The sequence below is a fragment of the Elephantulus edwardii genome, unplaced genomic scaffold (assembly GCF_000299155.1).
Source record: "Elephantulus edwardii isolate Elephantulus edwardi_28Jun2011 unplaced genomic scaffold, EleEdw1.0 scaffold00064, whole genome shotgun sequence".
Classification (NCBI taxonomy): domain Eukaryota; kingdom Metazoa; phylum Chordata; class Mammalia; order Macroscelidea; family Macroscelididae; genus Elephantulus; species Elephantulus edwardii.
Genome location: NW_006399814.1, coordinates 10,680,173 through 10,695,729, shown reverse-complemented (window position 1 = coordinate 10,695,729; position 15,557 = coordinate 10,680,173). Strand labels below are relative to the sequence as shown.

General features: G+C 46.3%; 1 protein-coding gene across 3 annotated transcripts in view; it reads right to left on the bottom strand.

Annotated features, from left to right (window-relative positions):
• Positions 1-2,008: 2,008 nt before the first annotated feature.
• The window catches only part of LOC102845296 (core histone macro-H2A.1-like), a 72,115-nt gene continuing 58,566 nt past the window's right edge, over positions 2,009-15,557 (bottom strand). For 2 of the 3 annotated variants that reach the window (XM_006888047.1, XM_006888048.1), the window contains exons 6-8: positions 14,794-14,883; positions 10,951-11,125; positions 2,068-2,233 (exon numbers count right to left, since the gene is read on the bottom strand). In XM_006888047.1, the coding sequence (XP_006888109.1) occupies positions 2,068-2,233; positions 10,951-11,125; positions 14,794-14,883 (431 nt within the window). Of the gene's footprint in view, positions 2,234-10,950; positions 11,126-14,793; positions 14,884-15,557 lie in introns of all 3 variants that reach the window. The other variant, XM_006888046.1, reaches the window with a different exon arrangement.

Here is a 15,557-nt window from a genome sequence, read left to right as displayed (position 1 = left end):
TACTGCATCAGGCCCTCTCACTGATGACTTCCCTTGCTTTCTCTGGCAGTCATTGTTCACTGCTCATCACCTTTGTTGGGGCACTGCAGATCCTACAAACCTCTCTTAGGAGTCTGCAGACACCATTATGTTGTAAGGTACATTTTAAAAATACAATACTAAACTTTCTTTTTGAGGGAGTAAGTCAAACTAATAAAGATACCTTGTTATGTATTGTAAGGTCAGAAGGGACCTATAGCCGAACCTCCAGGGGGGTTCAGAGGCTATACACTGCACAGGAGAAGACTGCCCATCCTTCTCTCACAAAGCAGCTGGTGGGTTGGAACTGTGTGTGTGCCTCTGAATTGGCAGCTCAACTCTTTACCACTAAGCCACAGGAGCTCCCTTATAATAAATGTTTTTATGTACCATTGAATTGGAAGAGACTCATAGCTGTCCTTCCAATGGATTTTCAGAAGCAGTAAACTGCATGGAAGGAGACTGCTTATCTTTCTCTTGCAGAGCAGCTGGTTGAATTCAAATCATGTACCTTTGCATTGGCAGCCCAATTCCTTACCACTAAGCCACCAGAGCTCCCTAATAAGAATATGATCCACTGCAGATTTTGGAGAAAGAAACTGAAAATCTTACTAACACATTTAGAAGGTATTTGGAAGTGTTCTATCAGATGTAGAAGTAATTTCCTTTTAGTTGAAAAGGAGTTTAGTTATATGAAGATTTAGTACCTTGTTTCACTTCAGTCGGCAAAGTTTGGAAAGGCTGAAGGATCATTCACATTTGTCAGGATTCTGCTATTTCTTCTTGATTTGTGAAGTAGTTGCTTTTCATTTTAAAAAGATGGAAATAACCTTAGGTACATTTGGGGGGAAATTTGAATGAAGGCACAAGTGCCCTTTGAGGTAAAAAGTGTCCATGTGTTGCTAACATATTTTAGTCACCCTGGGATCTTTCTAAATAATCAACAGCCCTAAACACCTGTCAGAGGGCCATAAAAGTGGCAAGCACATCCTGGGGACCTGGGTGGTGACAGCTTGCTTTTGGGAAGTTCCTAGAGCCCCTCTTTTCTGGCCTGTAGAGACACACAGGCCAATGAGCCCAGCAGAGGGCTCAAGGTCTCTCACTCTATTTACAAAGCAGTCCAGGGGCACCCAGGCCCAGACTGTCGGAGCAGGGAGTAGAGGGAGAGGGCTGGGCTGAATCTGAAAACCTGGGCTCAGGTACCTTTGTGGCCTCCTGCTTCCTGATTTAAGAAGTGGTGACAACATCCTTGCCACACTCTACAAGGAAAATAGAAGGAACTTTTCAAGAACTGCTTCTACACACCACTAAGGGACCGTAGAGTACCACACAGGCCTTGGAAGCCAACATAGTGCCAGAGTGGGCTCCCCAGCCCCAGACTCAGGACTCGCACACACAAGCACTTGAAATGCACCAGTTACAATAACAGTTTAACATTTTACTAAATCAATTCACACAAATTCCAAATATAATTAAGGACAAGAAGTTCTGTTCCTTTTACATCTTTCATTTTCAGATCCATCATTAAGACAGTAAGTAAACAAAAAAATTAGTCTGCCGCAAATCTGTAATTTTTCTTGGGTTTTTTTTTTCCTTCTTCTGGGGGTAGGGGCGGGGGAGAAAACATGATAGTAAAAAGAATGCCACTGGGTGTACAATAAAGCACCACAACACACGGTTACCAAACAGCTTCCTGGGTTCAGCCACATGTGAAAGACACTGCTTTTCCCACTGCTCTGTGCCAATCAGGGTTTCATTAAAATAAAACTATAAAATCTCCTAGGTTACACTAAAGTCAGACAAGGTCTGGAACACAGTGCTTAACAACAGTAATGCCAACTATCAGTGCTAACATAAAAACATTTTAGAAGGTCAAAAACAATTAAACTGAAAACCAAAACCTTATTTTCCCTAGATGAGCAAAACTGAAAACATAAAGGGCTCCCGCCTCCCAGGAGTGAAGGGGATATTTTTTTTTCCTTTTTCTTTGTTTTCTTTCAAATTGGGAGGCGGAGGACATGATGTGGGCTGTTTCTGTAGTTCCTCAGGCTAATTGGCGTCCAGCTTGGCCATTTCCTGCACGTAGATGCCTATACTCTCACTGTCGAAAAGCACGAAGTACACTGTTTTGATTGAAGAGGCCATTGTTGACACGAAGTAACTGGAGATGGCTTTCAGAATCAGCTGGGCTGCCGTCTGCTTTGGAAAACCGTTCCTGCAGGACAGAACACAAGGTCTCAGCAACCAGGGGGAGGAGGTAGCTGTCACTCCCACCCGCTCGTGGGTCACCATACCCAGCCCCTGTGGTCCCATATAGGTAACAGTCCACAGGACCTGTGGCTGTTTTTTAGCATGGTCGTGAGATGACCTGGTCCTTATAAGATGCGGGCACGGACAAATGAGCAGAGAACTGTGAGCCAAGAGAGGGATGTGCCTCCAGAGAAAGAAGGCGGGCTAGCGCGTGTGGTGAAAAGAGATGTGCTCTGTGGTGTGGTATGCTAGAAGCCGCATAAGGGCAGCCATCATTCCAACACTTTCCCCCTTAAGTCTCCTTCCTACCAACAAGGTGACACATAGCTCAGGCTGCAGATTTTCCTGAGGACTACTACAGAGGGTAGCTCTCTAGGGGGACAATGACCTACATCCATGGAAGGTTATATACTCTTCACACTTGGCCTTTAGACTTCTTGAGTACATGGCCAGGAACTTACCCCAAAGGCCAAGGTATCAAGGAACTGTGGGTCCAGGGGAAAACTCTGGGCTAAATGGTCTCTTCATCTCAAGGGGCTAGTATTGATTCTCTGGGCCTAATTTATTAGAGTTCATGCACATTTTTAATTTAATATCTTCATCACTTGGCACATTTGATAAGAGCTCAGAACTAAAGCAGGACTGGACATCAGGATGGGAAAATGGTGTCCCCTTGCCCTCTTGTCCACACTGTGGGGACTGTTGGATGACCCAGGGGCTGGGTAGCTGTCAGTGTGGCAGCCTCTGTCTGTCTGGTCAGAATAAATCGGCTCTGGGGTATGAGTTCAATCCCTTACTGACTGATTTCATTTCACACTGGGCTGCCATCTGCTTTGGAAAACCGTCCCCACGGGAGAGAATACAAGGTCTCAGCAACCAGGTGTTCTCTCAGCAGATCTACAGTCTGCAGCCATCAGGCCCAATGTGCTGGCCAACCCCACAGCTTCAGCTAGGACTCTCTTTTGGATCAGGCCCTGGCTGGGAGAAGCCTTCAGACACCAATGGTGTAGTACTGCTTGTTATATGCCTCCCCTCATTCATGATAACACTTGTGGGTTTTAAACCATTAATCTGGTCCTTGGACAGCCATGTTTTTCCTCTACTGTCAGAGCTTAGAGCACTTTGGTCACTCAAAGTCACTACCAGAGTTCTTTCCTATCGACAGCCACCCTCCACTGGGTTTCCCAGGCTGTAGCTCTTAAAGGGACTGCCCACAGGCACTGGTGCACTGAAGACACGCAGCCTTTGGTAGTGGCACAACACACCAAGGACTTAAGACCCCAGAGCTCCTTCAGAGTCAGGGCAAAAACAACAACTCTGACTTGTTTCTAACATCACACCACTCAGCTTGAAAATAGATCCCCCGGGGTGGTTTGGAAACAGCATTCATTCTTTGAGGGCTGATGGGTGCCACCCAGAGCTTGCTCTCCAGCCTGTGTGGAGGAGCCAGCACATGCAAGGTTGCTGGGAGACTTCTGAGCAGGGCAGTGCTGTGAACCTCGTCCAGGAAATCCTGGTGGCTCCGTGTTCTACCAGATTGGCTGATGTGAACAGCAGGTGGGCCAGGGGCCATGTAAAAGGAAGGTCTGAGTCCACATGGCAGGCAAACCCTTATACACATCCGTATTTTTAGATCTGAAAGTTCCATCTAGCAATATGTTTTTCTTACCACACCTGGAAGTTGCCTTGACTACTTTTCCAAAAGAGAGAAGCATAGAGGATAAGTATTTCAGAATAAGACACATTTTGAGGACTGCTTGAGAGTATAAACTTGGCCTTCCATTTAGTGTGGAATCCCTGCTGAGTGTGTTCCCTAGAGTGTATGTAGGTGAGCTTCATGGGGAGCCCAACTCACATTCACTGGTGTGTGCATGCTGCCCTCCCTGAACCTGGGGCTCCTCCTGAGAGGAGGGACCTGGGTCAGCTTTTGTGTGCAGGTACAAGTCACAGGGGCAATGGAATAAAGAGCTCCTTTTAAATGTTTCACAAAGAGTGGATGTTTATGTTCCTGCTGTAAATACAGCTGCTGACAAAATGACTGATCCAATTATGACGACCCCATTAATTTTATCCACAGAAAAGCCTTAGCAAGAGCCAGCGAGCAACCAGCCAGGCAGGCAGGAATGAGTGTGGCCGGCGATGGCAGCATTGCGGGGGTCTGGTGGACTGGACAGAGCTGCCTGGAGCCTGACCTGGAAGGTGTTGACAGGCTATGAAGAGGAGCATCCTTTACATGTGAAGCTCAAAACTATGCCCTGTTGGTTCCAAGCTCCCTCTGTGAGGGTCCCCTCCTGGCTTGTCTACTTCATACTGCCTGTTGGGGCTTCCCTGAGCTGTCATCGCTTGTATGGTCTGGTGGCCACAGTCCTATCCATGTGTTGTCCCTGGCCCTGCTGGAGGTGACCCTGGTGCAGGGAGGGCTTCTTTAGCTGCTGAGCTACCACAGCATGCAGAGGTTGGGCTGATGCTACGTGGGACGCGGAGTGGTGAGCACGGTATGCTCTCAGCCCCTTTGCCCTCACCCCTCATTTTCTGACAGATCTTCCCCTTCCAAAGCTCTTGTTTCCTCTATCTTGGACCCCTAAACATGCATGTTTCAGTGAGGAACGCTCTTCCCTGCCCCCTACACTGCCAGTTCTCACACTTCAGCCTGCATCAGAACCACAGGGGCCCATCACACAGATGGCTGGCGTGGTCTCTCTGGGGACCGCACATTGAAGACCATACATGGTCTATGAGAGAAAAATTGGCAGTATTTCTTGTATTTACAGCCTCCACCAGCCCACAATCCCCTCTCAAAAAAAAAAAAAATTTACAGCCTTGGAAACTAGAGAGAGGGCCTCGTGAGTGAGAACTGACTAGGCAATGGGTTTGATTGAGCTTCTACAGACTTTATAGTCTGAGCTTGAAGAGGACATACTTTCTAAGAACCTGTAAGGGAAAAAGACAACAATCAAATAATTCAGACCTCATTACGTGGCAACCTTGTGAACTGGCAACAGGATGATATATCGCCCATCCTGTCATCTCCGAGTTCCTTGGGAAGCCTGAGTCCACTGCTGTGGCTATCGTGTCATCCGCCGTGTGGAGGCTTTCCTTCATTTTTTGTTGCCTTTGTACCAAATACAGTCCTTTTCTAGACACTGGTCTTTCTTGTGAGTTAAAGATTTACCCTTCACACTTCTATCAAACACAAACACTCCTGCCAAAACGGATTTGCTGCTTCTTTTGGCAGCTGACAACATAGTTAATGTTCTTTGCCTACTGCAGTTTGAGTACCTCACTACTTCTCCTGCATTCCATTTTATTACTTAACTTTCACAAGCATACGCAGTGAAAATACCGTGACTTGGCTCAGGGCACCCAATGAAATCAGTACACAAAGCCTTACGGATCACACTTGCATCCCTGTTGGGAGGTCTCCGCCAGAATGTGCCTGGCTTTGCCCTGCAAGACTAAGGCTGGGTGAACGTGAATCTGGATTTGTTTTTAGGAAAACCTCTCACTCACTAACAAGACCAACTTCTTTCCAAGGTGGCCACAGTCTAAAGAAGAAACCTGGCCATGGGGCAGTAGGTGCTTTGCACTGTGCAGACTGCCAAGATAGGGCAGCATAGGAGGTGGCTTTCCTCAAGTTACAGATGAGGACCCAAATGTTTTCTAGTCTCCAAGTTAAATAAAATGTAACAAAATGGAATGTATACACAGATTCCTAAGTCAGCTGGGAACATGCAGGGGCTGAGGCAGCACCCACCTGCCCCTAGAGTGGCTGACAGCCTTAGCTTGTATCTGCGTCCTGGCCAGGTCTCCACCTTCTCATTTCACCTGGTGGAGTGGGGTAATCAGAGTACCTACTGCACAGGGATGTTGTAGGTACTGAGTAACATTAAGCACCAGGACATGCACAGGGAATCCTCAATAAATAGTAAAAAACTCAAACTCACTGCTATCAAGTCAGAACTGACACAGCTGACCCTCCAGTGGGTTTTTGGAGCCTGTAAATCACACAAGAGGACATTACCCACATTTCTTCTCTGGAGCCTCTAGTGAATCTGAACCTCTCAACAGGGGCACCACCTTTGGGTGAGCAGTGCAACCCCTACAGACTGTACCACTAGAGCTCCCCTGACCAATAGTAGTTATCTATGAAGTGGGTAAATTTTAAGGATCTTTCTCACATCCTTAATAATTCAATCAGCTTCAGGAAGAAGGCTTCACAGAGTAAAAGTGCCTCATGAGGCCACATCTGGGCCCCTGTGGCTGGGTGACTGGCCTCACTGCCCATGCCCACAGTCATATGGTGGTAATAAGAGTTTTGGCCTCGGGGCCCAAGGGCTGCTATCTGTGTCTGGCAGGACAGTAGCCTGTTGGGGCTATAGAGTAAGCAACGCAGCTCTGCCTTCTCAGAACCACCAGCCTTCTGCACCTCTCTCTTCTCTTTGGCTTCTCAGCTGAATGGGTTCCCATGGTCATTGTTTAACCAGAGCCTGTCGAATGGCCACTCCTAGCTGCCCAAATCTTTGTCTTCCTCTCTCATCTCAGACTCACTGCCTCTGTGACAGTCACTCTAACCTACAGTTGCACTGCCTGTCTTCCAATTCAGATGCCATCTCCTACGATATAATATAGCACCAAGGGCTATGCATTTATAGCCTAGAGTCACATTCAGATTTGAATTGCAGCTGTCCCTGGATAATGTTATCAATCTCCTTAAGGATCAGTGTCCTTGACTGGAAAAAATGGTTGTGCACAGATTCTGGGTTCACCAAGATAAGCAACGCACAGGATTAGTGTCCTTCCTACTGGGCCCCTTTCATGTGTGGCCTTCACGAGAGTCCCTACTGTCAGTTCCCCCTGTGGAATGGGCAAGGCAAGGCAGGCCCATGGCAGGGTTGGGAGCTGTGAGGAACAGGGAGATCGGGGGTGGGGGGCTGGGGAGTGTGCGGTGTTGGAGCCTCCACTGGGAGAGACTTATCCGAGGACAAAATCTAGGACAATTTCCTGAAGGAGGCAAGCCAGAAGCCTGGCCCTGTTTAAGAATGCAATCTAGCTTTCTTGCTGGGTCAATCAATCTATTTAGTTTTTTGGGCTGCTTTGGGGATGGTTATGGCTGGGTGTCCTGAAATCCTGGTTGATGTGGGAAAATGTCCACCACCCCACATGTGGACACTAATCTGCTAGCTTTAGGGCTTTCTCACACTAGTTTTTCATGTTCTGCCTGCTTTTAAGTAACTGAAGTTGTTCCAAACAGAGGTCTCTTCCGCCAGGGGTAAAGGCCATTAGAGACCTGATCTGACAGCAGTTGTCTGAAGAAGAGGAAGCTGACGTGCAGAAGAGGGAGGGCATGGTCCAAGGCCTCTCTAGGCTCTCTCCTACTGCTAGAGAAGGACTGGGTGGCACAGCCTCAGAGTGGCCTCTTCATCTCAGTCCAGGCATCATAATGCTTTGGGGTCAAAGTTAGTTCTTGTCAATCCAGAGACCTTTGGGTTTGATTCTGTCCTCTCCTGAGGAGCGGACAAGCTAAGCACTCTCAGGGACCTATAATGCCCATGCGGTCAGAGCATGTGGGCAGCAGGCCATCCTTCGGTTGAGTGATATCCTTTTGCTGAGTTGGAAACAAGGGTCTGTCTAACCCAAGGGGGGGACAGGAGGCAGAGTTTTATGTGCTAACTGCTATGGGCTCTAATGCCAAGGACCCCACTCAAACTCTGGCTCCAATACAAGTTGTGCGACCTCGGGTGAAGCACTGAAGCCCTCCCAAGATTTTTTTCTTTTCACCTCTGGAGTGAAATTACCAACCAGGCTCCCTCATTAGGGCTGTTCGGAGATAGCACAGGTTAGGGTTTAAGCACAGGGCCTAGGACGCAATAAAAACTCATAAATGGTAGCTGCAAAATAAACCAAAATGGCTTTACTTTTATGCTCATAAATCTAAGCAGAGTTTAATCAAATCACCAAACAGGGAGTCTGTGCGCTGCCCCTTCAGAAAAGACTTGCCCTCTAATGTCAAGGAGAGCCAAGGGAGCAAGGATGTCCATAAATACTGAGACCAGACTGGCTGGGGACGGGTGTCCAGCTGCCAAAGGTGGTTTCTTGCGGCCAGGGTTACACTGGAGTCCTGAGGCCTCGCATGAGTAAGATGTGCCGGCGGCCGGTGGGCTGAGCAAGCTGCCATCCAGGTGGGTCCCATCACCCCTGCACAGGTGCCACGGATGCTAGGCCTCGGTGAATAGAAAGTGATTCCGCAGCTTGTCTCCAATATGATTGCATTTATATAATTTTAATTCCACCACAACTTTTATGCTGGAGACACTAGATGCACAAACAAGCTGTTTTATGTCCCCTCCTAAAATTTGCCATGATTTACTGGCCAGCTCTGGTGTAATCCCATTCTTGACTCATGAAAGGGAGGGCAGCTGTATACACGGCTGGGGGACGACGTCTGCCTGACAGATGTCGGGGCCTGGGCGGCTGTGCACATGTGTGCCTTTGGCATTCCGCCCTCTTAAAAGCTTGCAATTTATTATTTTTAAAAACTTTTTACTCCATGAAAAATGTAAATAAGTTTGTAATAACAGATGCTCTTTTACGGGAATTACTTTTATGCTTCAATTAAAAATCTCCCAATGGCCATGTGAAAGAGCGTGAAATTATTACCTCCAATAAAGGCTCCGATTGCCTCTCTCTTCGGAAGCACCTTTCATCAGAGTAGATCAAAGGTGTATCCTAGGCACTCATTACATGAGTCGTGGAACCATCTGAGGAAGGGCCGTCCCGCAGCTTCGCTCACTGATAAGCAGGCCGAGGGACAGAGAAGCTGATCCATTTGCTGAAGGTTGTGTAGCTCAATGGCAGAGTGGAACTTTTGTGCGAAGTGGGGATAGTAGAGTGGGAGCAGCAGAAAGCATGACAGCTTAAGGGGTGATCTAAAAGTACTTTATTTCAAAAAGTCTTTAAGTCCATGTAAGGATTGGGCTCTGGGACCTATCACACATCTCCATAACTGTAGGGAAGTTCAATCATCAGGGTGTGTGCTGGTCACTCTAGAATGTGTTTGTCTAAGCACCTGCTGCTAAAAGTTGGAAGAGCTCTGCTTTGCTTTTTCTCTGTGAGCTTTCCCCCCCCATGCATTTAAAATGTAGATTTTTAAAATCATGTTTCACATACGTTTTGGTAAGACAGCCATACAAAACAACCTATTTGTAACTGGGGAGTCTGTTAGCTGTCAGATAAGTACATTCAGACTGTCATGCTCTTAGGCCAAGGAGGACCCTCAGGAAGCCTTAGCTGTGCCCGTAGGCAAGGCCTTCTGCTAGTACAGGGTCAAACTCTGCTTGGAATGGCCACTGCAGGGTGACAGGAAGCTTTGTGTTGGTCTGTCACCTTCACTTGAGGTGTGGGACCTCAGTGACAGCGACACTCAGGGAGGCAGAATTACAAAGCTTGCCTGAGAGGGAGAGCAAAAATTACCCTGCACCTTCCTCTAGAGTTCGAAAGGGGAGTGCTTGGGGAGGAGCAGCTTTCAAAGGAATACACCAAACAATGTTCATGAGAGCTGTGACACAGGCTTCCTCCAGGAGAATGGCACAGCCTGTGGTGCTCAGGCCTGCACGGGAAGCGGGGACCATGAGAGGTCCCTGCCAGAAATCCCTGCTGCTGCCACATAGCCTGCCCTTATGCTCTAGGAGGGACTGAGGTTAAGAGGCCAAAGTGGTTCACAATATGGGAAGAGAAATCCCAGGGACAGTGGTAAGTATGCCTTCCACCTGCCCTGGGCGAGCATTTCCCTTGGCTTTAGCTTCCAATCCAGACCTAGAGCCTTTCAAAAACATGCAACATTAAGATTTTTACCAGGGAGAACCCTGGTGATGTCATGGGTGATGGGCCACAACTCAGAAGCAAAGCTATCTAAGGGCTTTGGGATCATAGCTCAGAGTTCTAGAGTCCTCTCCTTTAATCTCCTGCAGTGTTGCACGAGGGGATTAGGATGCTCATGTTAAGAGTCATAATGGGTACACAGTAGGGATTCATTTAAGCTTGACTGCTCACCACCTAGTTAATGCCCCAGGCAGGACTCCCACTTCAGGCCTTGAGACCCTGAGCCACAGCTTGATACTATTCTGATGGTTAGAAATTAGAGGTGTGCAGACAGGTATATGTGGGGTAACTGAAGTTACTATTGAGTTACATTGGCTCCATCAGTTGTTAAAGGACTCATTCTTCTAATGGTGACTTCTGGCTATAAATCTGACTTAAAGACAACTGTGATGGGATCCTCCAAGGATCTCAGGGATGGGAGGTGGCATAGAGGCCTAGCTCTTTTATTGTCACATAATTGTTCATTTCCACTAAATCCATTTGCCTCGTTAGCAAGTAATGAGTGTCACTAAGGGTAGCAAAACAGGCAGAGTAAACAGGTTTTACTGAGGTGAAGGATGCTTGAGAATGGAAGGTCAGGCGTGTATTTTGTGGTCACTGGGACTCCTGTCTCACTCTATCTCTGGAAACGTCCCTCATCATTGTTTAATGTTTGCTTTTATCTTACTTTGTGTTCTGGTCCATATGCCTGAGGCAAGTGTATTAAAGGAACCTCAGTAAGCACTGTCCAGTCAGAGATCTACAGATTCAGAGCAAATCTATATATATAACAAGAGTTATATCTGCAAGTAAGCATGGCCTTACCTGCCACTGCCAATGGATGGAAATGCAATGGATTTCAGCTTCTTATCATCTGCCAGAGCCAAGCAGTTCTTCACTGTTTTTTCCAGAAGCTCTTCACACTTGTCCGCACCCCACACTGGACTGTTACAGTGGATCACAAACTTGGCGGGCAGGCCATGGCCTGCACTGACAGCGGCTGGAGAGGAGGAGAAAGACATAGTGACTTCTATCCCTCTGCAAGGCACACAGGCACAAGATGCTACACACAGACTCTGTCTCCAGCTACAGCATGTTTTCCTCGCCCTCCTATGGCCTCTGCCAGGAAAAACCCAGCTATCACTATGCTGTGATCCCAACAGGAGTCCAGCGGCTGGAACCACTCATGTTTTAGTCTTCTCACTACAGAGACAGGAAAGCCAAGATCTATCCTTGGAAGGCTGGAGTTTGGGATGCCTCAATATCAGAATTTTAGGCAAGATAGAGAGGTTGCTTAACTTGTAGAAAACGTTCCCTGAAGGCAGGTGTTAATCACTCAATTGAATGTGTGCAGAGGCTTACATCCTTGAAATAATGGCCTTTTTTGAGTCCCTAGTACTTTTTCCTCAAGAGGACTGATACACAAATAATTTCGAGGTGTCTATAAGTCTCCTAGGACCTCTGGTGGCCTAGTGGTAAGGAACTGTGCTGCCAACTCAAAGACACACAGTTCTAATCCACCAGATGTTATGTGAGAAGATGAGAACACAAAACGTGCATTTACTGCCTCTTAAAATCTGCTAGAGGATCAGCTATTAGTTGTTTCCAACTAATGATATGTAATGACTACAACATAAATCTCCCACGTACAATTCAGGTTAACAGAAACCCCTTATAAGCAGAAGTAAGCAACCTCATCAACATCTCTGCTGCCATCTTCTGTAACCTACTAAGGACTACCATGCCAGGCTGTTTAACAGATTCTATTCAATTTTGACTTAATGAGATTGTGAAAGCTTGCCTGCTTTCCTGGGAGAAGAATCACTTTGAGCTTCACAACAAATCAGCCTTTCCTCAAGGTCGCCTTATAAGATCTAAAGACACTGGCCTGGGTCTACCTAGATGTCAAACCAGTGTCTCCCAGAGCTGCTGTAAGGCTCGTTGCCCCACAGAAAGGCATACAGCCATGGTAACACAAGCCCCATCACACCTCTGCTATGGCAAACATCCAAACAATTCCTGTTGTTTGGTCTTGAGAAATTTCCTAAACCTACTTGAACTATGGAATCCATTTTTCGAGGAGTACTTATCATCCTTGTAACCCTAGGTTACAGGCTGTTAAGGTCATCACTAGTAGATACTAAAGAAAGCGAGTGACCAGTGGATGGTGTGCTGGGGTCAGTACCTGTGAGCTGGAGTCCTGGCCACTCTGTTGATGTGGGCAGTAATTCTCCAGTCTGCCCACAGAAAAATCATTGCTAAATTATGCATGAGAATGGAGTGAGAAGAAACATATTTTTATAGCTGCAAACATTGAAAAATGGAGAAGTATGTTTTACCTTCTTTATACATCTGAACATGAAAAATTTTCTAAAATAGTTTTTCCATCAAAGGGAAAAATATGGATCATGAAAGCAAGCTAAAAAAAAATAATCTTATGTCAGGTTAAAAAGTCCTGTTGTTGTTATGTGCTGTTGAGTCACGTGATTCACAGAGACATATAACAGCTCTGAACGCTGCTCTATCCTGAGCCAACTTCATTGTCTCTGACACATCTGCTCCCATTACTTCAGTCACTGAGTCAATTCATCTCATCAAGGGTCTTCTTCTTCTGAGCTGTCCCTCCACCCTCCCAAGCATAACATCCCTTTCCAAGGACTGGTCCCTCCTTACAACATGTCCAAAGTATGTCAGATGGAGTTTCAGAATCCTTGCCTCCAATGAGCAGCCTGGTTTCACCCTCTCTAGGATGAACCTGTTTTTTCTCCTAGCAGTCCATGGTATATATTTAATATTCTTCTCCAGCACCACAGTTCAAAGGCATCAATTCTCCCTCTATCATCTCTAGTCATTGTCCTGCTTTCTGATGGATAGCAAGTAATTGCAAAGACTATGGCCTGGATCAGGAACACGTTAGTATCCAAACTGACATAGTTGCTCTTCAGCACACTGAAGAGTTCCTTGACAGGAGACTTTCCCAATGCAATTTGCCTTTTGATTTCCTGTCTGCTGGTATCAAGAGTATTCATTGTCAAGCCAAACAAACTGAAGCTATTAATCACAATCTCTTCATCATCTATCATGATGCTGCCAATCAGCCCAGGGGTGAGAATCTTTGTTTTCTTGATGTTGAGCTTCACTCCATATTTAAGGCTGTAGTCTTTGACCTTCTGCAGCACATGCCTCAGGTCCTCCTCAGTTTCGGCAAGCAAGGTTGTCATAATCTACATACGAGGTTAAGAAATGTCTTATGCCAGCATTTTACCAGCAGGGCTACTGCTCTAAGAGAGTGCTGCATTTCATGGGGTGGGCCTACCTAGGCATGACCTGGGCAGCACTGATGGGAAAAAAACCACAGGCTGGCACTGGGCAGTGCTGAGACAGAACTTAGGAAAGGCCAGGAGTCTCTGGCTGCATATTTAACATCCTGTGTGGCCTCCCTTGAAACTTTGATGGATCCAGATAGAATACTTTATAATTAGTGGCTCCCCATCTCCAAACATGCTAGGCCCCTTGCAGGCAAAACAGAACTGGCACAGGAGAGGTCAAACCCACAATTGAGCAAAGGTAATCCACTGTCTTAGATGACGAGGCCCCTTGACTAGTCCAAGATGGGAAATGTGGTCACTGGAGAGAGACAGACAGGATCTGGGTCTGCCTCTCTTCAATCCATTCTGGGCCCTGGGGGAGGGACTGTGTACACAGGAATGATTACTGTTGTGTGCCATCGAGTCAGAACCTATTCACAGTCGACCCTACAGTGGGTTTTCAGAGGCAGTTAATTGCACAGAAAGATACTGCTCATCCTTCTCCTGAGAAGCAGCTGGGGGATTTGAACCCATGACAGTAATGATGACATCCATATTACATTAACATTCATTGCATTTTTGAAACAAAAAGAGGATTTAAAAGACAGAATAGGAATGATGATGCTCTAGTCAGAAAGAAACCTGGAGCCCAGAGAGGCATCTCTTCACTTGCTGGTGGGGTGGGTTTTAACTCACTACTCCAGACTCCTAGACCCTCAGGAGGTCCCCTGCCCAGTGAGCCACATAAAATCCACATAAAATCTCAAATCAGGCCTGCAATCATGAGTAAGGACCACTTTGTCCCAAGTCTCTACTAACAATGCTCCTTGAATCACAAAGTCAGGTTTTTTCCTTCTACTTCATATCAAGAAAGGTGAAATTGGCAAATGTATATGAGATATGTATATTTATGCTTTTCTAATTAAAACACAGATGGCTGAATAAAACTATTAATTGACATCTCTCATTAGCAGTTTTGCAGATGGCTCACATGCTCTAGAATGGATCATGCTGTAAAAGGCTTGGCTCTAGATTCTTTAAATGTGGCTCTTGTAATTCCTCAAAATTTGAGGACTAAATATAAACATTTTGTAAAAAATTGGAAAGGTCATTAAAAAAAAAGACATAGCAGTACAGCACACACAAAAAAGAAAGGTCATTTTTCCATAGCCTTCAGCTCCCTTGACAATTTTCATGCAATCGAAGTCTATGTTTGTAAGGTTAGTGGGCTATCCTTTGGCATCATCTTGGAAATATATTTGTCATTCTGCTCATTCCTACTTCTGAAGTATCTCATAAAATTATTTCCCGAATACTCCAAGAGCCACATCCCAAGGAGCTCAGTGGCTTTCCAGCTCACCTCCAGCGACTTCCAGGGGCCCATTCTTTTTCCGGAGTTCCAGAACAGCCTCCACAAACTCTTTGCCACCTTTCTTCTCCAGCGTGTTTCCTAGACAAGGGCAGGGCTAGATCAGACAGCCATCTTTGTGCCTCTGGGTACACATAAGACACTATAGCCTGTCAGGTGACTACATATTTCAAATGATCAGAACAGCTAAATTTTCCAAAGGCTGCAAAACAGGAACTAAACCTTGGCTGAGTTAGAAAAGTGTAATTTAGAGGTGATTTATTATCATCAACCAGTTATCACACGGTGGCACTTCTACTTTGCCTCACTGTCTCAGTTGCCCTTTATTTGGGTCCAACCTAAGTTGATCCTGAGTACACCATGGATGCAAGGGAAATAGGAGCTGCCTGTTGTTGGGTTTCCCTTCCCCCAAACATGCTTTCCAACAGCGTGAGAAACCAGATGGTGCTGGCTTCGACGGCTAATGCCTCCCCTGAGTTTTCCTCTCTGTCTCTAGAGAAAAACCTCAAATAAGGCAGCTTTAGATAAGCATATCATGCTCCCCCCAAGCGGCTCGCTCCCCTCTTGGCAGGAGGCCCAGAGGAGAATATTCAGATGTGACCACCTCTGGGCTAGCATCATAATGCTTAGTTCCTATTTTGCAGCGTCAATATTATATGTAAATTTTTTAAAAGGCCTCAGACAGTATACTTCCTTGCTTATACTAATGGTTTCAGAATCATTTTAGGTAAAGGAGAACAACACTGAAGCAGAGC